The 27584-nt window shown below is 43.7% G+C and overlaps 2 protein-coding genes across 4 annotated transcripts in view; both read right to left on the bottom strand.

Moving 5' to 3' along the window:
• LOC121532284 (protein-methionine sulfoxide oxidase mical3a-like) overlaps positions 1-16929 on the bottom strand; it is a 176077-nt gene extending 159148 nt beyond the window's left edge. Inside the window, exon 1 of one of the 2 annotated variants that reach the window (XM_045205019.1) lies at positions 16727-16929. The gene's annotated coding sequence lies outside the window, so the exon portion shown is untranslated. The remainder of the gene's footprint in view (positions 1-16726) is intronic. The other variant, XM_041838136.2, reaches the window with a different exon arrangement.
• Positions 16930-25168: 8239 nt separating this feature from the next.
• LOC121532283 (UPF0606 protein KIAA1549) overlaps positions 25169-27584 on the bottom strand; it is an 83416-nt gene continuing 81000 nt past the window's right edge. For both annotated transcript variants that reach the window (XM_041838134.2, XM_041838135.2), the window contains one exon: positions 25169-27234. In XM_041838134.2, coding sequence (XP_041694068.2) covers positions 27064-27234 — 171 coding nt within the window. In that variant the 3' untranslated portion in view covers positions 25169-27063. The remainder of the gene's footprint in view (positions 27235-27584) is intronic.

The raw sequence follows: 27584 nt of genomic DNA, 5'->3' as shown, positions 1-27584 counted from the left end.
ATTCCCTGCCAGCCTGTGTTAACATACTGTAGGTAACATAGGCAGCACTGAGGCACAGCCCTGGACAGAGCCTTTCATTAAAACTCTCTCACAGACCATTCAGAGCTCTGTGGTTACAGGTTACACAATGACCTTAAAGGACATCCCAGAAAGTAGCCTGGACCAATTCCAAATCAACACATTGGCCCGGAGGTCAGGAAGAGCACTTTGATGTATTGTACGTTCTAAGGAGACGCACTAAAATAGCCATACCTTTCTTTGTATAAAAAATAATCAGAGTTTTATGATGTTGACCTTTGCTAGATCTTGACTGTCATTTACATTTTAGTCATTTAGCAGACGCTCTTATCCAGAGCGACTTACAGTTAGTGAGTGCATACATTTTTCATACTGGCCCCCCGTGAGAAACGAACCCACAACCCTGGCGTTGCAAGCGCCATGCTCTACCAACTGAGCTACAGGGGGAATAGCAGCAGACATATTTTTATCAGGGATATTCACAGATGATATATTAGACTCAGACTAAACACAAGCCTGTTTACTTTGTCAGCATGAAACAGACAGAGGTCATGGTTTCAGTGTGCAGTGTTTGAATCGGACACATGGCAGCCATGACTCTCACGGTCAAAAAACCTGGATCCAAGTTAATCCCAAGGACAGTAATCAAACACCCCTCAAACACACACACACACACACACACACAACCAAAACCCAAACCAGGTCATACAAATTTCACCCCCCTTTCTCACCAGACAGACAACCAGGCCTGGGCTGGTATGTCTCCCTTGTCCCCAGGGCTTTCTCTTGAGCCTTCTCAAGAAGGGCTGTCAACTGGAGCTCCCTGCTGCCTCCAGGCTCCTAGTCTCTGTTTGACGGTTAAGGGCTCTAGGGAATTTCGGACACACCCTGGGACCGTAAGTCTTGGATTACTGGAGGAGAGAGAGTCTTTTATAGCACAGTCTAAATTCTTAGAAAGCATGCCTGTGTCCTATGACTGTGTGTAGAGTGTTAGGACAGTTGGGTAGGATAATGAACAGATAGGATAATGATTAAGCCAAAACAAATTTTGACAGGTTGACTTTAATGAGGTTAGAACAAACTGACAACAGAGCTGTCACTGTGTTTCATGAACAGGTTTTAAGCAATGATCTATGACTGGTGCTCTATAATAATAATAATATGCCATTTAGCAGACGCTTTTATCCAAAGCGACTTACAGTCATGCGTGCATACATTTTTGTATATGGGTGATCCCGGGGATCGAACCCACTACCCTGGCGTTACAAGCGCCGTGCTCTACCAACTAAGCTACAGAGGACCACCATCATATGGTCTATGACTGGTGCTCTATGGTATATGACTGGTGCTCTATGGTATATGACTGGTGATCTATGATCTATGACTGGTGATCTATGATCTATGACTGGTGATCTATGGTCTATGACTGGTGCTCTATGGTCTATGACTGGTGCTCTATGGTCTATGACTGGTGCTCTATGGTATATGACTGGTGATCTATGATCTATGACTGGTGCTCTATGGTCTATGACTGGTGCTCTATGATCTATGACTGGTGATCTATGATCTATGACTGGTGCTCTATGATCTATGACTGGTGATCTATGATCTATGACTGGTGATCTATGGTCTATGACTGGTGATCTATGGTCTATGACTGGTGATCTATGGTCTATGACTGGTGATCTATGGTCTATGACTGGTGCTCTATGATCTATGACTGGTGATCTATGATCTATGACTGGTGCTCTATGATCTATGACTGGTGATCTATGATCTATGACTGGTGATCTATGGTCTATGACTGGTGATCTATGGTCTATGACTGGTGATCTATGGTCTATGACTCGTGATCTATGGTCTATGACTGGTGCTCTATGGTCTATGACTGGTGCTCTATGATCTATGACTGGTGCTCTATGATCTATGACTGGTGATCTATGATCTATGACTGGTGATCTATGATCTATGACTGGTGATCTATGGTCTATGACTGGTGATCTATGATCTATGACTGGTGATCTATGATCTATGACTGGTGATCTATGATCTATGACTGGTGCTCTATGGTATATGACTGGTGATCTATGATCTATGACTGGTGCTCTATGGTATATGACTGGTGATCTATGATCTATGACTGGTGATCTATGGTCTATGACTGGTGCTCTATGATCTATGACTGGTGATCTATGGTCTATGACTGGAGATCTATGATCTATGACTGGTGATCTATGGTCTATGACTGGTGCTCTATGGTCTATGACTGGTGATCTAGTGTTAGTCTGGCTGACACCTAACTGGATGTCTTCTTGACTTCAGAGTCTGGAAAGGCTCCTTGATGTTGTCGGCACGATGCGTCGGTAATGAAGGGGATGTGCTTTTTTACTGATTGGTTCTCGTTTGTGTTTTTCTCACTCAAACACCCACATGGACACCACACTGTGTGGCTGGGGGCGAGCGCCGGCCCCTTCCTATACAACTGTTGGATTTTCAAATCCAAACAACGAGAGGTCTCAACCCCCCCAGGAAAAAACTAGTTTGAGTTTGAATCAAAGCTCACACCAATTTCTGCACAAATATTGCACCAACAACTGGACTCCTGTCCAGAACAGTGTGTCACAGCTCTCCCTCGCTGTATACCATGTGAGTCGCATTAGTCAAGCTGCTATAGTGTACCAAAACAGACCAATGTTTAATAGAACTGACTGACTTCTTCAATGATTGGATGGGATGTGATAAAGTCATTGATGCAGCAGCAATCTCTATCATTTGACAGCTTAGCATGACTTCCAGATCTGTTTGTGCTGTCTTGCTAATTTGGTGTGACAAGGACCATAGGAGTTTGTGCAGTGTGCACAACATACCTGGAACCAGGCTAAGCATGAATATCTATGGATAATGAACTGGAGTGAGGAAAGTGTTGAGTAACGTGAGAATGACAGAAGAAAACAGCTAGGATCAGGTATGAATTCCCACAGTCATCCCCATCCATCTCCCCACTACCACCATCCTGCTACTCACAATCTCTGCCCTCCCTCCAGTGCTGATGGAGTACTGCAAACACACACAACCAACGATCGGCTGCAGCTGTTCAAATATTGTGACAAGTGATCTGGGCTCGGCACAAAGGGGGCTTTTCAACGGGATTGGGAGACCAAGGATGAGAGAACATGCTGCTCATCTGACAGGCCTGGCTAGTTATCCCCACCTCTGGACTGCATTGTGTGTTGGAGAGGCATGCAGCCATGCACACACACATACAAACACACATGCACATACATGTACACAAACACAAACACACGCACGCACGAACGCACACACACACACACACACACACTTCGACTGCCAGTCAGACTTCCCACGGGCCAGAAAAACAAACAGCCGTATCACAGAATCAGAGGAGAGGGATTATCCACATGAACCGTGTGTTGAATAAGCATTGCATCAAGTGGTGGTTTAGACAGAAAAATAACAGGGGTTAAAGCCATTGGATTCATTATCTTACAATTGAACAGAGCTGCTTTTGTGAACGGATGTCCAGTCTCCAGTCTTACAAGACATTTTTAACTGCTTAAAGAGAGCTTAATTCATCTCATTGCTAACTGCTACAAATCTGACAGGAGCTCTATGCTGGTCTCTGTGTGTGTTTGTGTGTGTGTGTGTGTGTGAACGTGTGTGTGTGTGTGTGAACGTGTGTGTGGGTGAGTGCCTGTGTGCGACCGTGTGTGTGTGTGTGTGTGTGTGTGTGTGTGTGTGTGTGTGTGTGTGTGTGTAGTCTATATCACCACCATGGATCTGAAGCGTGTAGATCAGTGGTTCTCAAACCTGATCCTGGGGACCCAAAGGGGTGCACATTTTTGTTTTTGCCCTAGTACTACACACCTGATTCAAATCATCAACTCATCTTCAGGCTTTGATTATTTGCATCAGGTGTGTAGTGTTAGGGCAAAAACTAAAAAGTGCACCCCTTTGGGTCCCCAGGACCAGGATTGAGAACCACTGGTGTAGAGGAAAGGCCTCTCGCTACACTAAGCTCTCCTGACACCTCTTTTAGCACTCCACTGGATCATACAGTACAGGAATCAGGGTGGAGCGCCCAGCATTCTGCATTAATTAAGTCAAAGTGAGCAACAAGTGTGAAACTGCTATTGAGAACTCTTGAGTTGTGAGAGACATGGAGAGGCAGTTAGTACCAAGATGCCTCCCTGTCCTAATCGCTGCATGGGTTTCTGACACCTTTATGTAAGATGTCATGATTTATGACGCATTGGATCCACTACTCATAGAAATAGAATGACTAGAACGGGAATCCCCATTCAAATCAATGACTGGCGGACAGGAAGTAAAGCAGGAATTGTACCAATAAAGAAGATCTGTATTACGTTATTGCCCATTCAACTAATTCTATTTTTATGCCTCTACTGCTCTAATTAAAGAACTGAAGAAAGAGAAGTATGTTTGTTTACAGTAGATGATGGATAAGCAAAACATACAAAAGGAGGAAAGAGTGGTCAATTAAATCTATATTTGGCAGCACAACACATCCCCAAAGCTATGCAAGCAAACAAGCTTTAGCGTGAACGTCATTACAGCCAAATGGATCTAATTGTACAATGAAAAGCAGATTGGTACAGAACACACACACACACACACCACACCCACACACACACACACACACACACACACACCACACACACACACACACACCACACACACACACACACACACACACTTCAGTACTGAGAACAGAAATGATGTAATAGTCCAAATATTCAGATAATCACAAATGAGGATATGATTTAATGTTAAGGAGGCCTTGCGTGTCATCTTCACTTTTTTTTCTCAGCTCGTTCCACAGCCTCTACTTCTACTTTAAGAGGGTATGAAATAATATCAGGATCATGCTTTGATGTGAGGGGCCTCTCACACTTGTAATTGTTCCAATGGACCAGGATACAAATACGACCATAGCTTGGTAAAGTTCTCACTAACAAACCTGTTTCTACTAACGGTCCTGAAGATATGATGTTGCACTGCAGAGGGAGAGATGATTAGTCTTCATGTTGGATGGCTAATTAGCTAGATGTTGTAGCCACCAGCTCCTCACTGTCCCAAGTCAACTACGTTAGTGTCAACTATGTTTTTGACAACTACATTAGTGTCAACTACGTTACAGAGCACCCCTGTACATCAGTTCCACCATAATATCTTCTGTCCATACAGTGGATGCAGAGTCTGACAGATGATTAGTTTGCTGGACAGATGATTGTCAACTAATAAGGAAAATGCTTCCCTTGCAGAGCCTGGATTGGCCACAATCTTGTAAACTGTCCAATAAGATCAAGCAGAAACTGGCACTGGAAGCTGACACAACGGACTGTATTAGATGCCTGCTGATGGAAAGTCTCAGCTTGTTACAGCCCAGAAAAACACAAGTATGTTTTACTTTATTTAGAGGTTTTTCTGGTTTTACTTAGCCAATGCAGTGAGACATTACAGAGACATTTGAGCCTACCAGTGATTACTAATGAATGCTATTCATTTGAATCTTTGTTTAGATGATTTGTTTCCATGTTGGGTCATGAGAGGTTGCATATTCAGTCTGTAAATAGCAGGTAGTGTTAAGGCTGGTGATGAGTGTCGTGTTTGTGTGAGTGTGCGTGCGTGCGTGCGTCCCTTGCCTTTCTTGAACTAACACTCGCTCGTCTTTTCTTACGAGAACTGTCTTTGCTGACTTTGTTTTCTGTGATATGCAGTTTTCTCTCTTAGCTACCTTAAGATGAATGCACTAACTGTAAGTCACTGTGGATAAGAGCGTCAGCTAAATGACTCAAATGTTAAAATGTAAATGTGTATGTGTATGTGAGGCCTGCCGTGTGAGGCAGGCTGTGTTCTTTCCCAAGGAGTATGACCTCAGAATTGAGGTTTACGATCTCTCTCTCCTTCTGTGTCAATGAATCATGTTTGGCTCGTACTCTGATCATGACATCACTCCTGAACTCTGACCGCATTGCTTTTGTTCTCTGTCTCTTTTCCACCAGAGTCCTTATCATGGAGTGCAGATTCAGAGAGAGGGAAGAGGCTGTTTGTGTAAGCTCCTAGGAGAACTGTTCTTCTTCTGTCAATGTGGATCCATCAATCCATCCAATCATAACAGCGCAGGGTATGTGACTGTCTGTCACTCTATGGGGCAACAAGAGATGAGCCCATTTTTCACCTTCAACACAAACTAGCCTATTCTTGATAACTAGATGCTTCAAAGCAGTGTGTCTCTTTTCAGGAGGGAGGCCTGAGCTGAACCCAGGGTCTCCTGCTGAGGGAGGGAACAGTCCTCTGCCAAAGCCACGCCCAAACTCCATGCTAACGGGCTCCAGAAAAAGCTCAGCAAAAGACATATGCACCAGTTCACCCTTGAAAAGCACTTTATTTCTCATCACAATGGGTCTGCATGGGCAAATAAATGCTAAATAAATGTATGATAATCTTTCATACAGTATATGCTTCAATATTTCCCACCCTGCTTAGTGTGAGCCAATTCACCACTTTATTCCTCTTGTGGTTTACCTGCATGAGTGCTCAGCTGGAATCCCCTTCCCAGTCTCCTCTATCCTAATCCCCTTAATAACACAACAGTCCTGGGAGTCCTCTCTCTCTGGCTGCGTCCCAAATGGCACCCTGTTCCCTTTATAGTCCACTACTTTTGACCAGGGCCCTGGTGAAAAGTAGAGCACTATAGGGACTAGGGTGTCATTAGAGATACAACCTCTCTCTGTAGACTGGCTGGTCCTGCCATCATCCAGGCCTACAGAGTCCTCCCTGTGGTGGTTGAGTAGTAGACATTAGCATGGGAAGACAAAGACCTCCACACCAGAACGTGTTCAGTGCTCAGACAGTGTTGTGTCAGTCAGTCAGTGAACTCAGTCACACAGGCATTGATGTAATAGCATAATTGTTGCTCACACACTCGCTGGCACTGCCTTTATGGTTTATTATGGAATATTTATAATTAGCCTGGTCCCAGATCTGTTTGTGCCATCTTGCCAACTCCTATGGTCATTGTAGTAGTTGGCTGATACAGCACAAACAGATCTGGGACCAGGCTAACTCCTGTAGTGTGTTTGTGAGGAACACGCTGAGGAGTCTGGTGGGGCAACTCTCCTTCTCCCTACTAGAGGAGGCTGTGTAACTAACACCCTGTCAGACAGAGTGATGACGACAGCTGTGTGTGTGTGTTCCCTGTGTGTGTGATCCAACCCCCATGCCACTGCATGCATACATATCTGCACTAACTCAAACCCCTTGGCCTGGGTAGCTACATGCATGTGTGTAATTGCACCCCAACCAAATCCACTGGCATCTGTTTTTGCCCCCACCTCCTCCCCTCCCCCTAACCACTTGTCTTGAAGCGTACACACACACACACACACAATCTATCCTTAAACTTCACTAAAGCCTTATTCCATGGTTCACCTTCCCTGTGATGCATGACCACCTCCATATGAAAAAGGTAAACAAAAATAAAATGTATTGACTACTCCACAGGTAAATACAGTGGAAAATCTTAGGACTTTTCCATAACAAATAATGTTAAATGCCATACTGGTCATGCTCATAACAAGAACTACATATGGCACTTTGTCCTCCAGACACAACCTTGATAGAGACATTAGTCAACAAAAAAGGGTTGTGGACATTTGTAAGAATATGATGCAGATTCATCGTCACATGCAGTGAGTCATCATTTATGGGTTGTGTGTGTGCGCGTGTGTGTGTGTGTCATGGATCTAGCTATCACGTCAAAGCATCAGCCCATAAATGATGACTGTATTGTTTAACAGAAACCAGATAGGCCATATAACATTCAACAGCCAATACAGTAATCAGATAATCATATGGTCACCATTTGGTCTCAGAATAACAAGCCTATAGCCCATGAAAAAAGGTCAGAACATTTCACTAGTAAAGGACAACCACTGATGTCTGTGAGTTGTCAGAAACAATGTCAACACCTTGACAGTTTCCTCAGCTTCTAACACACTGAACAGAACAGCAAACACATTTTTCAACAGCTCAACATGAAGTGTCAGAAGTACAACATGTCATGAAAAATACATGCAGTTTAATGATGATGGCCATATACCTTCCTCTTCTAACATCTCCTCAACAAACTGGTGTAGATTCACTGGGAATACCACACATGTTCATGCCATTCACTCCCCCTGTCTCCCTCATAACACTCACTCCTCCTGTCTCGCTCATAACACTCACTCCTCCTGTCTCACTCATAACACTCACTCCTCCTGTCTCCCTCATAACACTCACTCCTCCTGTCTCGCTCATAACACTCACTCCTCCTGTCTCCCTCATAACACTCACTCCTCCTGTCTCCCTCATAACACTCACTCCTCCTGTCTCCCTCATAACACTCACTCCTCCTGTCTCCCTCATAACACTCACTCCTCCTGTCTGCCTCATAACACTCACTCCTCCTGTCTCCATCATAACACTCACTCCTCCTGTCTCCATCATAACACTCACTCCTCCTGTCTCCATCATAACACTCGCTCCTCCTGTCTCCCTCATAACACTCACTCCTCCTGTCTCCCTCATAACACTCACTCCTCCTGTCTCCCTCATAACACTCACTCCTCCTGTCTCCCTCATAACACTCACTCCTCCTGTCTCCATCATAACACTCACTCCTCCTGTCTCCATCATAACATTCACTCCTGCTGTCTCCCTTATCACATTCATCAATGTTCATGAGGGCGTGTAGAACATCACCTCGACTGCACTCTTTCACCCAAATAAACTTACTCATATACCTGAACCAAGCAGACCTGAGCTGAACTGCACTGGCCTGGTTCTCCATCCACCATAGTTGCTTGCACCGGGCTGGAAAGGACAGGAAGGAAATATCTGAGCCAGCACAGTTTGGTCCAGGTCGGCATGGTAGTGTTAAAAGGGTAATTATTACATAATTTTCTGGTTGAAATCGCTTTTGCCCTCTGGTTAGGGGTCATGGCTGAATTAAAGAGTCTTTAAGGTAAACAAACTACTATACTAAAGTAACCATGTCGAATCAATAAGACCATAAGCATTTCATATAGTATGTATGACCTGAGGGGATCGTATCTTCACTATTTCAACACTCATCCATAGTTCAGGTTTTACGGGCGACAGCAGAGGCACTGGAGAGTCATATTTCAGACACATCAAAGCAACTGGGCTATTTAATTTGACATCATCCTGCCAATCTACACAGCTAGCAGGGCTTTGTCTACTGTGACTGGAGGAGGAGCCAGCTGCTGGAGGAGGAGCCAGCTGCCAGTGCTCTGCTGCTACTTTGGTTGTTGTTGTTGGCTGAGAAAGCTCACTTTATGTTTGAGCAGTATTTCAATAAAACATTGGCACCAACCTGCCTGTGGTTATTGAAAACAGTCTAATCTCACAGCATCTCCAAGCAGAGTGGGGGAGAGCAGAGGAAGCCGAATGCTCAGGGGAAAGTGCTGCTCGTCTAACACTGAGGACCAAGACAGCAACCTCGAAAGTAAAATCAGTATAGTTTATGCATGTGTGCGTGTATGTGTGTATGTGTGTGTGTGTAGAGTGGTCAGTGTGTGATCGACCGTGCAACATCAACTGTATAACCTCTGTAATCTCTCTATGTTGGCTCTCAGCCTGTAGCAGAGATTCATCCAGAGGAGATCAGGTAGACAGACAGTGATTTGAAAGAAAGGTCCTGATCTGCTCTTCCTACAGGAAACCAACCTGCACGCTAACAACAGCACAGCACATCAACTAAATGATATCACATAACTGCTGTTGATCACACACCTGACAAAATTCGAGTGCTTGATATAGCCTTGTTCTGTTCAATGTTGTTTACCTATATAGTACTCTAAATACCCCCAATTTATGTTGTTAAATTCAAAATAATACAAGATTAGAATTACTGACATCATTCAAACCAATGACGGGTTCGGAACTTTAAAGCCAATTATCTCAGAATCATCTCTTTGCAGATAGAACCTTATAGTCCCAAGCTCTCGAAATGCTGATTTGCACATCGAAGTCATTGAAGTCAATTAATCTGCAGGTCAATCAATCAATCAATCAATTTTATTTTATATAGCCCTTCTTACATCAGCTAATATCTCGAAGTGCTGTACAGAAACCCAGCCTAAAACCCCAAACAGCTAGTAATGCAGGTGTAGAAGCACGGTGGCTAGGAAAAACTCCCTAGAAAGGCAAAACCTAGGAAGAAACCTAGAGAGGAACCAGGCTATGAGGGGTGGCCAGTCCTCTTCTGGCTGTGCCGGGTGGAGATTATAACAGAACCATGCCAAGATGTTCAAAAATGTTCATAAGTGACAAGCATGGTCAAATAATAATCAGGAATAAATCTCAGTTGGCTTTTCATAGCCGATCATTAGAGTTTAAAACAGCAGGTCTGGGACAGGTAGGGGTTCCATAACCGCAGGCAGAACAGTTTAAACTGGAATAGCAGCAAGGCCAGGCGGACTGGGGACAGCAAGGAGTCACCACGGCCGGTAGTCCCGACGTATGGTCCTAGGGCTCAGGTCTCTCAGTTGGCTTTTCATAGCCGATCATTTAGAGTTGAAAACAGCAGGTCTGGGACAGGTAGGGGGTTTCGTAGCCGCAGGCAGAACAGTTGAAACTGGAATAGCAGCAAGGCCAGGCGGACTGGGGACAGCAAGGTGTCATCATGCCCGGTAGTCCTGACGTATGGTCCTAGGGCTCAGGTTCTCAGAGAGAAAGAGAGAACGAGAGAATTAGAGAGAGCATACTTAAATTCACACAGGACACTGGATAAGACAGGAGAAGTACTCCAGGTATAACCAACTAACCCCAGCCCCCCGACACATAAACTACTGCAGCATAAATACTGGAGGCTGAGACAGGAGCGGTCCGGAGACACTGTGGCCCCATCCGAAGAAACCCCGGACAGGGCCAAACAGGAAGGATATAACCCCACCCACTCCGCCAAAGCACAGCCCCGCACCACTAGAGGGATATCCCCAACCACCAACTTACAATCCTGAGACAAGGCCGAGTATAGCCCACAGAGGTCTCCACCACAGCACAAACCAAGGGGGCGCCAACCCAGACAGGAAGATCACGTCAGTAACTCAACCCACTCAAGTGACGCACCCCTCCCAGGGACGGCATGAAAGAGCACCAGCAAGCCAGTGACTCAGCCCCTGCAACAGGGTTAGAGGCAGAGAACCCCAGTGGAGAGGGGAACCGGCCCGGCAGAGACAGCAAGGGCTGTTCGTTGCTCCAGCCTTTCCGTTCACCTTCACACTCCTGGGCCAGACTACACTCAATCATATGACCTACTGAAGAGATAAGTCTTCAGTAAAGACTTAAAGGTTGAGACCGAGTCTGCGTCTCTCACATGGGTAGGCAGACTGTTCCATAAAAATGGAGATCTATAGGAGAAAGCCCTGCCTCCCGCTGTTTGCTTAGAAATTCTAGGGACAATTAGGAGGCCTCGTCTTGTGACCGTAGCGTACGTATTGGTATGTACGGCAGGACCAACTCGGAAAGATAGGTAGGAGCAAGCCCATGTAACGCTTTATAGGTTAACAGTAAAACCTTGAAATCAGCCCTTGCCTTAACAGGAAGCCAGTGTAGGGAAGCTAGCACTGGAGTAATATGATCAAATTTCTTGGTTCTAGTCAGGATTCTAGCAGCCGTATTTAGCACTAACTGAAGTTTATTTAGTGCTTTATCCGGGGTAGCCGGAAAATAGAGCATTGCAGTAGTCTAATCTAGAAGTAACAAATGCATGGATTAATTTTTCTGCATCATTTTTGGACAGAAAATTTCTGATTTTTGCAATGTTACGTAGATGGAAAAAAGCTGTCCTTGAAACAGTCTTGATATGTTCGTCAAAAGAGAGATCAGGGTCAAGAGTAACGCCTAGGTCCTTCACAGTTTTATTTGAGACGACTTTACAACCATCAAGATGAATTGTCAGATTTAACAGAAGATCTCTTTGTTTCTTGGGACCTAGTACAAGCATCTCTGTTTTGTCCGAGTTTAAAAGTAAAAAGTTTTCAGCCATCCACTTCCTTATGTCTGAAACACAGGCTTCTAGCGAGGGCAATTTTGGGGCTTCACCATGCTTCATTGAAATGTACAGCTGTGTGTCATCCGCATAGCAGTGAAAGTTAACATTATGTTTTCGAATAACATCCCCAAGAGGTAAAATATATAGTGAAAACAATAGTGGTCCTAAAACGGAACCTTGAGGAACACCGAAATGTACAGTTGATTTGTCGGAGGACAGACCATTCACAGAGACAAACTGATATCTTTCCGACAGGTAGGATCTAAACCAGGCCAGAACTTGTCCGTGTAGACCAATTTGGGTTTCCAGTCTCTCCAAAAGAATGTGGTGATCGATGGTGTCAAAGGCAGCACTAAGGTCTAGTAGCACGAGGACAGATGCAGAGCCTCGGTCTGACGCCATTAAAAGGTCATTTACCACCTTCACAAGTGCAGTCTCAGTGCTATGATGGGGTCTAAAACCAGACTGAAGCATTTCGTATACATTGTTTGTCTTCAGAAAGGCAGTGAGTTGCTGCGCAACAGCTTTTTCTAAAATTTTTGAGAGGAATGGAAGATTCGATATAGGCCGATAGTTTTTATATTTTCCGGGTCAAGGTTTGGCTTTTTCAAGAGAGGCTTTATCACTGCCACTTTTAGTGAGTTTGGTACACATCCGGTGGATAGAGAGCTGTTTATTATGTTCAACATAGGAGGGCCAAGCACAGGAAGCAGCTCCTTCAGCAGTTTAGTAGGAATAGGATCCAGTATGCAGCTTGAAGGTTTAGAGGCCATGATTATTTTCATCATTGTGTCAAGAGATATAGTACTAAAACACTTAAGTGTCTCTCCCGATCCCAGGCCCTCGCAGAGCTGTGCAGATCCAGGACAGCTAAGCCCCTGGAGGAATACGCAGATTCAAAGAGGAGTCCGTAATTTGCTTTCTAATGGTCATGATCTTTTCCTCAAAGAAGTTCATGAATTTATCACTGCTGAAGTGAAAACCATCCTCTCTTGGGGAATGCTGCTTTTTAGTTAGCTTTGCAACAGTATCAAAAAGAAATTTTGGATTGTTCTTATTTTCCTCGATTAATTTGGAAAAGTAGGATGATCGAGCAGCAGTGAGGGCTCTTCGGTACTGCACGGTACTGTCTTTCCAAGCTAGTCGGAAGACTTCCAGTTTGGTGTGGCGCCATTTCCGTTCCAATTTCCTGGAAGCTTGCTTCAAAGCTCGGGTATTTTCTGTATACCAGGGAGCTAGTTTCTTATGACAAATGTTTTTCGTTTTTAGGGGTGCAACTGCATCTAGGGTATTGCGCAAGGTTAAATTGAGTTCCTCAGTTAAGTGGTTAACTGATTTTTGTCCTCTGACGTCCTTGGGTAGGCAGAAGGAGTCTGGAAGGGCATCAATGAATTTTTGTGTTGTCTGAGAATTTATAGCACGACTTTTGATGCTCCTTGGTTGGGGTCTGAGCAGATTATTTGTTGCGATTGCAAACGTAATAAAATGGTGGTCCGATAGTCCAGGATTTTTTGAAAAAAGGTCTTGTTGGCTCTTCTTGCTTGATGAACATTTCAAAAGAGTAGGTTTATTTCATAACCTCATGACATCTCCAGCTGGAAAAAGACCATTATCATATTTAATTAACTTGTAAAATGAATTACTGTTCATCTCTCTCTCTGCTCTCCCTTTCTCCCTCAAGGGCAATATAACTGGATAAAAATGAAAGAAACAAAGAAGGAAAGAAATAAAGAACATTAAAGAGAGGCTAGACTCACAGCAATACATAGAAAAGCTAAAATAGTGTAGGGGAGGCTCTCTGGGTTTCAGTGGCTTCCTGTTCTTCAAACAAAGGATGGTAGTTCTGAAATGATTAATAGTCTTTGGTTGGAGCCTGTCCACACACACAACCAGCACAGAGTAATGGAAGGTTACAGCTACGCAGAGTGGCCTTGACTGACAAAAGATTATGCTCATAGAAATGAACGTAGGCTATAACTAAAGCATAGTCCATGCTGGCACAGGCAGTTAATTCACATCCTCAAAACTCAACAAGTCTGTCAACAAGCAAAGGCAGATTATTACCAGTAGGGCTGTAGTTTTATAATGTTGAACACTTGTTAAACACTGCTCCTCCTCTTAACAACAGGCCTGGATGGGATATCCTGTCAATAATACAATATACAAATTCCGTTTCCTAAGAGTCTGATTGGATAATCACAAATCTAATATGAATACGAACACATTAGCTGGATATATCAAGAATACCAACATCAGCAATGCTTTAGTTTTTCATTTCCTAACAGTGTGATTGTCTCATCATACAAATCAAGTATGTGAACATCAGCAGATTTAATATTCAAAGCAATCTGTCGTAGCTAGTCTATATTTATGAATGTGCAGAGTTAAATAATCAACTCTGGCATGGGAAGAAACATTTGGCCTGGGTTGTGTCCTCACAGCTGACGTCCAGGATCAGTGTCTGAAGTAAGGGGCAGCTGTCCGCCGGACAAACGGCCCTGGGCTCTTATGAATGACAGCTATTCACTCACGCTGTCCCCATTTCTCATCACGTGAGGTGAGCATTGCTGAGAACTGCCTCCCACTCAGCACGGCACAGTCACAGAGCTGCACAATATCACACTGTGTCCCCCTGATACAGTACTGGTCAGCAGAGAGAGAGAGGATGGGGAGGGGGGAGGGGGAGGCAGAGGCTTGAAATTGTTTTTAATTTAATTGAGAAAGAGGGAGAGAAAGAGAGAGAGAGAGATTGAGAGAGAGAGAGACATTGAGAGAGAGAGAGAGAGAGAGAGAGACCAGGAGGACTAATGACAACAAGCAACATCTTGTGCAGTTTTTACTCAGGGTTGCTTGAGAGAGATGACATTGCATTCAGTTAAAGGCCTATGACACAGGTCGAGGGCACGAGGGCTGACATTGGGTTATGTATAACGCATCTGGTACAGAACATTGTCCATAGGAATGCAAACCCTTTTCAGTGTCAGACCAACCATTATGTTATGCAAACAGAGTCAGTGGTGAGGGTCCATCCTTTGCCTGTATACACCCCCCCTCTCTCTCTAAGATCTACTTTCCACCCATCCCTGCAGTGTGTGTGTGTGTGTGGTTTTGTTCTGCAGTGCGCAGTGGACTGTAAAGTCTTGTAGGGCTGTAGCATTACCACTCAGCTCCAAACACAGCCTTTCATAACGCCTCCACCCACGGCCCTCCTGAACGCTCCCAGAATGCACATCATGTCGGCCAGAAAAATTTGAAATATGACCCAATAACAGAGTAGAGATAACCTGCGTAGGTGAGGAAGAGGAAGGGAGGGAGGGAGGGGAAGGAAGCATTATCATATGTAGCTCATGTGTAGCTCTGACAATAGCAGAATGCGAAAATATCACAATATCACTGCAGGATGAGGAGAGCTCTGAGGGATGAGGAGATGAGGAGAAGAGGAGAAGAGGAGACGGGAGGCCTCTAAACTGAATAGCTGTGGCATCAGAGGGCTCAATCTAGTGTTTGGGTAAACAACAACCGCAGAGGTATTTGATGTGCGGAGTGTCCCGTCACGCTCTACCCAATCAGTTCTAAATCTCTGGTATTTAGTAAAATGGTGGTAATCATTATTTTACTTTTTTACCCCCTTTTTCTCCTCAATTACGATCTTGTCTCATCACTGCAACTCCCCAACGGGCTCGGGAGGCGAAGGTCGAGTCATGCGTCCTCCGAAACATGACCCGCCAAACCGCGCTTCTTAACACCCGCCTGCTTAACCCGGAAGCCAGCCGCTTCACCTGACGACCGAGGTCAGCCTGCAGGCACCCGGCCCGCCACAAGGAGTCGCTAGAGCACAATGAGCCAAGTAAAGCCCCCAGCTGGTGCTGCTGCTGGTGCTGCTGGTGCTGCTGCTGGTGCTGCTGCTGGTGCCTCTCACTAGCTGCTGGCATTGATTTATATTAAGCAGGCAACATCTTTGATGATACAGTATATCAACATGGTCTCATTGGAATATGTCAAAAGAGTGACATTTAACCATTGAAATATGTCCCCCAAGCTGACATATTAGTTATATGTCAGTTACGGTGACAGAGACAGGTCTGTGTATAACAGTGCAGTACTCTGACTGCTGTATAATAGCAGAGCAAACTGGTAAACAGAGCGGGCGAGGAGCATGTCCTACAGTACAACAACAACAAGGGTGTTTCTCTGCTGCAGTCTGGACAGACATGGCATTCCGTAAACAATATATTCTAGAGATTGTCATCATTACACCACACTTATTCATTAGTGTTATTCCACAACAATGACTCTGTTTCAAAACAATTTGCCACATTAAGAACAACACACAGTCATAACTACGCACAACAAGCACACACATAGAGGCAGACTCACACACCTTCCCTCCCACCCACACACACGCACGCATGCTCACACACACACACTATGGTTACAAAAGCATGGCACATCAAGACACCCACCCAGTCTCTGTTAAGCAACTGTCGTCTCTGTCGCATCCATTAATATATGCTCTCCTTCAGAGCATGACAACAGTCTACACAGTAACACACAACCAGCTACACACCACAGTGGCAGTCACAGAGGAATGGCACACCAACTTACGGTGCTGGATCCTGTGCTGTGGCTCAGTGAGGAGACTGCTATCTCCCTCTTACGTCTGTATTACTGTTTGACTGGGATGCCTGCCAGACACGTCCCTCACTCACACTCTTCCACCTCCTCCTGTAGGAAGAATAGCATCACAAAGAGAGATCTGCAGTGCTACTGGAGCTGTGACAGTATGCCGATGCCTCTGCGCTCTCTCTCTCTCTCTCTCTCTCTCTCTCTCTCTCTCTCTCTCTCTCTCTCTCTCTCTCTCTCTCTCTCTCTCTCTCTCTCTCTCTCTCTCTCTCTCTCTCTCTCTCTCTCTCTCTCTCTCTCTCTCTCTCTCTCTCTCTCTCTCGTCAGGGGAAAGATCCGTCAAGTTGAGGGGTGGCTCCTCCCACAACGCTGCCAGCTCTAGCGAGCTCTCCCCTCCTCTCCTCCTTTTCCTCCCCCCATCTAGCACTATGGCAGTAATTAGCCCATCATGAGCCAGATTAACCCAGCCTGCTCGCCTCCTCTTCTCCTGTCTGCCACAGCCACCTCACAGACAGACAGACAGGATTCCTACAGTGGTCCAGGCCCCTCCAGGACAGACAGACAGGATTACTACAGCGGTCCAGGCCCCTCCAGGACAGACAGACAGGATTACTACAGCGGTCCAGGCCCCTCCAGGACAGACAGACAGGATTACTACAGCGGTCCAGGCCCCTCCAGGACCCAGAGCAGGAGCAGCAGGAGGACAGGGCTGGGCTGAGGATGAATATTATGATTTTACTTCACAGTACGTTTTTGACAAGATCAGAGTTGTGATGTAACAAATCAAATCAAAATCAACATGTATTGGTCGCGTACACAGATTAGAAGATGTTACAGCAGGTGCAGTGAAATGCTTGTGTTTTAGCTCCTACAGTGCAGTAATACAATATCAATACAATACTATTATGCAAATAATAATAATAATATAATATGCCATTTAGCAGACGCTTTTATCCAAAGCGACTTACAGTCATGCGTGCATACATTTTTTGTGTATGGGTGGTCCCGGGGATCGAACCCACTACCTTGGCGTTACAAGCGCCGTGCTCTACCAGCTGAGCTACAGAGGACCAAATAATCCAGAAAGTCCAAAAAAAGAAGGAAATGTATCCCCTATATAGTAAACATGTTGGGTTCCACACTGCTTTCTGAAATGTAATTGGCCAATACAGTACTGTAATATCGTAATATACAGTATGCAATTTACGTAGCAGACACTTATATCCAAAGTGACAACAGTGGACACATTTTGGCATGTGACCCCAGTGGGACTCGAATCCACAACTCTGGTGTTGCTAGTGCCATGCTCTTATGAACTGAGCCACGTACAGGACCCCTATAATACATACTGTCAGTGTAGCCGTAGGTGGGGGTGGTGGTGGAATCAGGCGCAGGACGCACAAAGTCCAAAAGACTTTAGTGGTTTAGCAATAAACACAGCACGAAAATAAATGCCCTGAGGCGAGAAACTCCGCACGCAGGCGAAATAAAACGGGCGCACTAAACACGTGCGACAGAATACTCCAAATACAAATGGAGAGCAGCTCAACCGAGCAAACTGTATAGACACAAGCAATACGCACGACAGTGAAAACAATCACACACAACACTAGACAAACACAACAAGAACTTATAGGACACTAATTACACTAAACGATAACAGGTGTAACAACAATCAGACAAAAGCAAACGAACATAGAAACATGCAACGGTGGCAGCTATTATTCCGGAGACGACGAACGCCGAAGCCTGCCCGAGCAAGGAAGAGAGGCAGCCTCGGCCGAAACCGTGACATACGTACAACACAATATCGTAAAATACAATACACGATTACTATAGTTGTATTGTTTGTATTTAGGTCTATTGTTTGTATAGTTTTTTTATATGTATTGTTTGTATATTGTTGTATTTTAAATGTGTGTGACTGTCCTTGTCTATCGGTGTATCAGTCTTTTGTTATTTGTCATGTTTTGTGTTTTTTGTGGTCCCCAGGAAGAGCAGCTGCAGCTTCTGCAAAAGCTAATGGGGATCCAAATAAACACATAAACAAATAAGTACAATACAGGTGAAAGATGTATGATTGATATCCCCATGAGCGTACCACCCTCCTTCAGGCCATGGATGAAACATGCAATGATTTCAATGTAGACCTACACTAAGTAATAATATAATAATAATATGCCATTTAGCAGACACTTTTATCCAAAGCAACTTACAGTCATGTGCGCATAAATTTTTACGTATGGGTGGTCCCAGGGATCGAACCCACTACCCTGGCGTTACAAGCGCCATGCTCTACATTTACATTTTAGTCATTTAGCAGACGCTCTTATCCAGAGCGACTTACAGTTAGTGAGTGCATACATAATTTTTTATTTTATTTATTTTTCATACTGGCCCCCCATGGGAATCGAACCCACAACCCTGGCGTTGCAAACGCCATGCTCTACCAACTGAGCTACATCCCTGCCGGCTATTCCCTCCCCTACCCTGGACGACGCTGGGCCAATTGTGCGCCGCCCCATGGGTCTCCCGGTCACGGCCGGCTACGACAGAGCCTGGATTCGAACCAGGATCTCTAGTGGCACAGCTAGCACTGCGATGCAGTGCCTTAGACCACTGCGCCACTCTACCAATTGAGCTACAGAGGACCACACTAAGGACCACACTAAGTGTACAAAACATTATGAACACCTGCTCTTTTCATGACATAGACTGACCAGGTTAATCCAGGTGAAAGCTACGATCCCTTATTGATGTCACTTGTTAAATCCACTTCAATTAGTGTAGGTTAAAGAAGGATTTTTAAGCCTTGAGACAACTGAGACATGGTTTGTGTATGTGTACCATTCAGAGAGTGAATGGGCAAGACAAAAGATTGAAGTGCCTTTGAACAGTGTATGGTAGTAGGTGCCAGGCGCATCGGTTTGTGTCAAGAACTGCAACACTGCTGGGTTTTTCACACTCAACAGTTTCCCGTGTGTATCAAGAATGGTCCACCACCCAAAGGACATACAGCCAACTTGAAACAACCGTGGGAAGCATTGGAGTCAACATGGCCCAGCATCCATGTGGAATGCTTTCGACAACTTGTGGAGTCCACGTCCCGACGAATTGAGGCTGTTCTGAGGACAAAAGGGAGGGGGTTACAACTCAATATTAGGAAGGTGTTCTTAATGTTTTATACACTCAGTGTATGTCAGGCTTGGATTCGCCATGCCAAAAGGTTTTTCCCCAGATGCATGAAAAATGAGGATATTTACTGCGATGTCGATGAGAACCTATGGCCAAATGCTCCAGACAGGCTTGATGCTAACTAGTGCTAAACATTATGTTTCTTTCATTTCTTTACTTTGATTACATTGTGAAAGCCATCTTCAATGATCACACATGGGATAGAAATGATGGAAATGTGATATCCAGTCAATATTAATGGTTAGTGCAAGTGTATTACCTAATGTGAAAACAGTGTACTGTAATTTACAGTACAGTAGCATACTACATTCAAAGGGCAATTTTGAAACATGTATCTTAGATTTCTTTGCTATTGGATTCCCTCGAGGGAATGTTCTATTGTACATGACAGACAGACTTGTAGTCGATACCGTCGACATCTGTCATCCAAATCACTCATCAATCGCCATTCACCCCTCCCTCCTTGCTACCATGCTAAAGCACCTAAGCCGACTGTGTTGTAGGTGCAGGTTACAACATAGGAGCACATTAGCTACTGTCAATGCTTCTAATCCTGTGAATGACATGGTAAACACAGTGAGAGGCTGGGAGCTCTAGGGGGTCTGTGTCCTAGCAACCACACATCAAAAGGGAAACAACGGAAAAGTACTGTAAACCAAACAGTAGCCTACATTATGATAGGCTTGGGTTGACTTAGTAGTGAGTGGAATGGATTTCCATTGGTAACAATGCGTACAGTTTTAAATTGATACCTTTGCTGATTCCACATGTCTCTTATGACATTAATTGCAACACAACCACCATTTGTATTAAAATTCAACTCAGCAGTTTTGCTCCTACACTGTTTATCACTGTTGTTGCAAATTACATTGATGCCTGGAGGCTACAGCTATGCTCATTCATCATTTCATACAGAACACATTCTCATCACTTCTTCATTATTGCCAGGGTCTAAAATGTGGTGGAAAAAGTACCCAATTGTCATAAAGTATGAGTAAAAGTATAGATACCTTAATAGAAAGTTACTCAAGTAAAAGTCACCCAGTAAAATACTACTTGAGTAAAAGTCTAAAAGTATTTGGTTTTAAATATAATTAAGTATCAAAAGTAAATGTAATTGCTAAAATATACTTAAGTACCAAAAGTTAAAGTATAAATCATTTCAAATTCCTTATATTAAGCAAACCAGATGGCACCATTTTCTTGTTTTTAAAATGTAGGGATAGCCAACACTCAGACATCATTTACAAACTATGCATTTGTGTTTAGTGAGTCTGCCAGATCAGAGGCAGTAGGGATGACCACGTGTTCTCTTGATAAGCCCGTGAATTGGACCATTTTCCTGTCCTGCTAAAAGCATGCAACATGTAACGAGTACTTTTGGGTGTCAGGGAAAATGTATGGTGTAAAAAGTACATTATTTTCTTTAGGAATCTAGTGAAGTAAAAGTAAAAGTTGTCAAAAATATAAATAGTAAAGTAAAGTACAGATACCAAAAAAAACTACTTAAGTAGTACTTTAAAGTATTTTTACTTAAGTACTTTACACCACTGTTAAAGGGAGAACATTGTGTACATTCTCAAGTATCTGTGGTAGGCTAAATGACGTCACACACACAACTACACGTTTACTCAAACACACACACGCGCAAACACACACGCTCACCTGTCTTGCAAGAGCGATGACCTCACCTGCAACAGAGGAGCGTTCTCTTTGTTTAGAAGTGAACGAAGCTCACCAAGTGGTATTTTGTTATGAGATGGCACCACCCTGTGGTTGCATCTGGTACTTCTAGTCTTCATCCATCACTGCATTCCAGTGGAAGCCTAATGGACCTCCCTGGAGGAAACAGCACTGCTAAAATAACTGTATTAGGAAATAAACTGCATACACAGAGAAATTGTGTGCTCTGCTAAATACATAATTATCATTTTACAAACTACTTTCAGGGGAAAATTACAATTGCAAAAGTCTCTGAAGCTGGAGACTCTTATCTCTCTCACTAACTTTAAGCATCAGTTGTCAGAGCACCTTACCGATCACTGCACCTGTACACAGCCCATCTGAAATTAGCCCACCCAAAAACCTCATCCCCATATTGTTATTTATTTTGCTCTTTTGCACCCCAGTATCTCTATTTGCACATAATCTCTTGCACATCTAGCATTCCAGTGTTAATCCTAATTGTAATTATTTTGCACTATAGCCTATTTATTGCCTTACCTCCATAACTTGCTACATTTGCACACACCGTATATATATTTTCTGTTGTATTTTTTGACTTTGTTTTTTTTACCCCATATGTAACTCTGTGTTGTTGTTTTTATCGCACTGCTATGCTTTATCTTGGCCAGGTTGCAGTTGTAAATGAGAACTTGTTCTCAACTGGCTTACCTGGTTAAATAAAGGTGAAATAAAAATAAAATAAAATAAACAATGATAAGCAAATGTTATGTGAGAATGAAATAGGTTTTGCTTCTTAATCAGTTGAATGTTATACTCATGGTGACAGAATACTACATTATTAAATAACTTAGGACACATGCAACTTGGGTTTCATTGGTTTTTAAAAGTGTTTCTTTTGGAACAGCAGGCGCAACACAAATGGAAAACAAACCACACACAGCCTTACATGAATGAAACATGCAACTCAACAAATAAAAGATATAAAACATGGTTGGGCCAGCCAACACAAAGTATGATCTTCACAATAAAACAAGACACAGCAGTCAAAAACAAAGGGAAAACACACATGAATTAAATCTGAGACGTGCAGTGGAGTTGCAGAACCGGCAGGTGAAGGCATACAGTACATTTGACATTTTAGTCATTTAGCAGACGCTTATCCAGTACAGTATGGTACAGCAAAGTGTTGTGAATGAAGCCAATCAGACCAACTAGGGGTGAAATCACTACAGGTACCTCAGTTTACAATCTAAGTGCATGGGTGCAGATCTTAGACTACAGTGGCTTGCGAAGGTATTCACCCCCCTTGGCATTTTTCCTATTTTGTTGCCTTACAACCTGGAATTCAAATGGATTTTGGGGGGGTTTGTATCATTTGATTTACCCAACATGCCTACCACTTTGAAGATGCAAAATATTTTTTATTGTGAAACAAACAAGAAATAAGACAAAAAAACTGAAAACTTGAGCGTGCATAACTATTCACCCCCCAAAGTCAATACTTTGTAGAGCCACCTTATGCAGCAATTACAGCTGCAAGTCTCTTGGGGTATGTCTCTATAAGCTTGGCACATCTAGCCACTGGGATTTTTGCCCATTCTTCAAGGCAAAACTGCTCCAGCTCCTTCAAGTTGGATGGGTTCCGCTGGTGTACAGCAATCTTTAAGTCATACCACAGATTCTCAATTGGATTGAGGTCTGGGCTTTGACTAGGCCATTCGAAGACATTTAAATGTTTCCCCTTAAACCACTCAAGTGTTGCTTTAGCAATATGCTTAGGGTCATTGTCCTGCTGGAAGGTGAACCTCCGTCCCAGTCTCAAATCTCTGGAAGACTGAAACAGGTTTCCCTCAAGAATTTCCCAGTATTTAGCACCATCCATCATTCCTTCAATTCTGACCAGTTTCCCAGTCCCTGCCGATGAAAAACATCCCCACAGCATGATGCTGCCACCACCATGCTTCACTGTGGGGATGGTGTTCTTGTGGTGATGAGAGGTGTTGGGTTTGCGCCAGACAAAGCTCAATTTTAGTCTCATCTGACCAGAGTACCTTCTTCCATATGTTTGGAGAGTCTCCCACATGCCTTTTGGCGAACACCAAACGTGTTTTCTTTTTTTTTTTCTTTAAGCAATGGCTTTTTTCTGGCAACTCTTCTGTAAAGCCCAGCTCTGTGGAGTGTACGGCTTAAAGTGGTCCTATGGACAGATACTCCAATCTCCGCTGTGGAGCTTTGCAGCTCCTTCAGGGTTATCTTTGGTCTCTTTTTTTCCTCTCTGATTAATGCCCTCCTTGCCTGGTCCGTGAGTTTTGGTGGGCGGCCCTCTCTTGGCAGGTTTGTTGTGGTGCCATATTCTTTCAATTTTTTTATAATGGATTTAATGGTGCTCCGTGGGATGTTCAAAGTTTCTGATCTTTTTTTATAACCCAACCCTGATCTGTACTTCTCCACAACTTTGTCCCTGACCTGTTTGGAGAGCTCCTTGGTCTTCATGGTGCCGCTTGCTTGGTGGTGCCCCTTGCTTAGTGGTGTTGCAGACTCTGGGGCCTTTCAGAACAGGTGTATATATACTGAGATCACGTGACACTTAAATAAAGTCCACCTCTGTGCAATCTAACTAATTATGTGACTTCTGAAGGTAATTGGTTGCACCAGATCTTATTTAGGGGCTTCATAGCAAAGGGGGTGAATACATATGCACGCACCACTTTTCCGTTATTTATTTTTTTGAATTTTTGGAAACAAGTAATTTTTTTCATTTCACTTCACCAGATTTTGACTATTTTGTGTATGTCCATTACAGGAAATCCAAATAAAAATCTATTTAAATTACAGGTTGTAATGCAACAAAATAGGAAAAACGCCAAGGGGGATGAATACTTTTGCAAGGCACTGTACATCCAGAAACAGTGTTGAATAAACACTGGGCTTAGTATTAGTTGGTGCTAAACCACACACTGTAGCACCAACTGCTAAGACCTATAGAACCCTTGTTGAGAGAAAATCATTTAACTTAATCTTGAGACTACAGTAGTTACAAAATGCCGTACAGTACTGTACTATGATCCCATACAGTCAGTGTTTGTTGGAGCCTGGTTAAGACTCTCTCTAACAGACAGACAGCCAAGTAGTATGAGACAGGATGGTCGACATTAGTGTGAGAGCACCAAGGGGAGGGTGGATCCATAAGGTACATGTTGGACATGAGGAGCCATAGTAGTGTGTGTCTGGTGTACAGTACTGTAGCTGGTGCTGGTAGCCTAGTGGTTAAGAGTGTTGGAACAGTAACCAAAAGGTCGCTGGTTTGAATCCCTGAGCTGACTAGGTGAAAAATCTGTCGATGTTCCCTTGAGCAAGGCACTTAACCCTAATTGCTCCTGTAAGTCGCTTTGGATAAGAGCGTCTGCTAAATGTCTGATGGTCTAGTTTGTGTGTTGTGGAGTAAACCTTTGGGATATACAGTATTTGGGACAATGTTCAACACTGGTATAGTATTACTTCATCTAAGTCAGTGAATAAATGTTGTTTTTTTAACCCTGCAACTAAAATCAATACTTTCTCTTTATTTTACTGAAATAAAATATCACTTCAATGCCCACAGCATTGTGTGTGGAGTTTCTGTTGAAAATGTTACTGACAAAACAAAAAATATTTGAAGACACATCGAGGAGGAACAAAAAACATGAGACAAGACCATTCAAGAATAAAAATAACATAAAATGCACAAAACATCTTAAGTTGACAGGTTGACCGTGAACAGTAAGTGGTGAACAATTTAAATACAGTACATGTATTTCAGTTTTCTTTCAAACGCTGAAAAATGCAGTGGAAAATGAAGTGGCTGAACATTTCAATACTGCATGGAAAAAGGAGGAAATGAAATAAGAATACCCCAGAGAATGAAAGTGTGTGATCACTGACTCTGTTTCTCAGCAGAGAAAATACTGCATTTCCTTCAGCAATACAATGCGTAATTGACTTGACCTATGAATCTTTCATTCGCTGACTTATGAATCTTTCAATTACATTTTAGTTGGTGTGGCCTGACGGTTTTCACTGAGAAAAGCCAAGTGCAACCTAGTAGTCTGCATACAGTGCATTAAATAGATCAGATTGTGTGACTGGATCTATTAGCTTCATAAAATAGAATAGGCACTGCAATCCGCTTGTACAGTACTGTCAATTATTTTGATCTATGTCTGCTGGTCAGAAAACTTTATAAAATGCCACAAATTAATTATTAAATTAACTATTATACACAATAAATGACCTTAGTGTAATATCTATAGAAATACTGTTGTCATATAGGTTCACCATATGTTGGCATTTAACAAGTCTTAATAAGGTAGCATCCTCAGCAACCTGGATATATAAGGTCAAACGTGGACATTGTGCTGAAGATGTTGACAACAAAATCAATGTAGTTGCATTGGTAAAGTAATGTATGGGAGTTGCTGCAGTATGATTATTGCAGGTCTCTGTCTCTCTGTGTCTAGTGTTGTCCCCTCTGAACTCTGACCTTAGCTGTACAGTAGATTGAGACGGTTGAACTGACTCACTCTGTCACAACACAAGGCATTGTGTGGCTCATGGCGGAAAACAATGTAGAACACCTTTATCCAGCACCTGGGACGAATGGTTTCACGGTGTGTGCATATCACCATTCAACATCATGGCAGAAAACACAAAGCATATAAAGAAGCACCAGAAGAAGATGGAGGAGAAGAGGCTCTTCAAAAACAAAACCTGGATGGTAATGGTAAGAAGCGTCATTGATAACATGGTATCAATGTTTTGAGCCTAAATGACAGATGTCCTACTGGTAGAGAAAGACCACTGTACTGTGAAAGGTTGTTAGGATGTCAAGGCAGCATGAGAGAGAATATCAAACCACATTGCTTATTATCATCACACAGAGAGTCTAGATTGCTGTTTAAAAAGAACGAAAGCAACAACACCTCAAATTAAAAACACTGGGCAGGGATCAGCGGTCATGGCCAGGCTTTGGCAGAGATGCCCTGGCCAGAGCTGGAGAGCAGGGAGCAGGGGACCATTCAGTTCACACCTTCTCCCTCAAACCGCTAGGGTCACTTATACTGTAGTACACTGTATGTTATAGGACAGTCTGGGTTCCAACTTCCAATGGGGTCTGGGTCAGAGAGCCAGAGGCTAAGATCCAGTCTAGAGAACAGTTCATTCATATAATGACCCTATGCATGGTTAGGCTACTAGCTGGCATATATGACTTCATCTTCTCATTCAGTTTGGTCTGGTTTGCCAATAGCCACCTTGACCCAGCCCAGCAGTACTATCTCTCTCCTGTACAAAGGAACTTCCATGGGAAGCATTGCTAGGTTGGAGCTGGCAGGCAGGGGCAGTGGTATGACTGGTGGATGTAGCAGTAAAGGTTAATTGAGGACCAGAGGAGGCCGTCTGTCTCAGCTGTGGTAGCTGGGCACGGCTTGCTGTTTCTGGGAGAGGCGCAGCAGCTCCTCCCTGATGGCCTTGATGAGGGAGGCCGAGGAGTGGTTGGGGGGAGAGGAGGACTCCTCGGGGGGGTAGATGTCCAGCTGGGAAGAGGGCTCCCTTAGTGCACTCCTACTAGGCATCTGGAACATAGAGGAGGAGGAGTCAGGGTAGCCCAGCAGGGAAGGAGGGAATGAAGAAGAGAAAGGAGTTTTAAGGAGAAAAGAGGAAAGTGTGTTTTTATATTGTCTATTTCAGTACACTTATCGATATATCAAGGGATAGTTAATGTACAGATTGACAGCTGGGAGGTAGAAGAGCTAGAGCAGGGTTCTTCAATTCCGGTCCTGGAGGGCCGAAACACCTCTATTTTTCATCCTCTCCTTCTAATCAGGGGCTAATTCAGACCTGGGACACCAGGTGAGTGCAATTAACTACCAGGTAGAAATAAAAAACAGAAGTGTTTCGGCCCTCCAGGACCGGAATTGAAGAA

Source organism: Coregonus clupeaformis, chromosome 19 (genome assembly GCF_020615455.1).
Source record: "Coregonus clupeaformis isolate EN_2021a chromosome 19, ASM2061545v1, whole genome shotgun sequence".
Lineage (NCBI taxonomy): Eukaryota > Metazoa > Chordata > Actinopteri > Salmoniformes > Salmonidae > Coregonus > Coregonus clupeaformis.
Note: the sequence above shows the minus strand (reverse complement) of the source record. Positions and strands in the feature narration are given on the sequence as shown.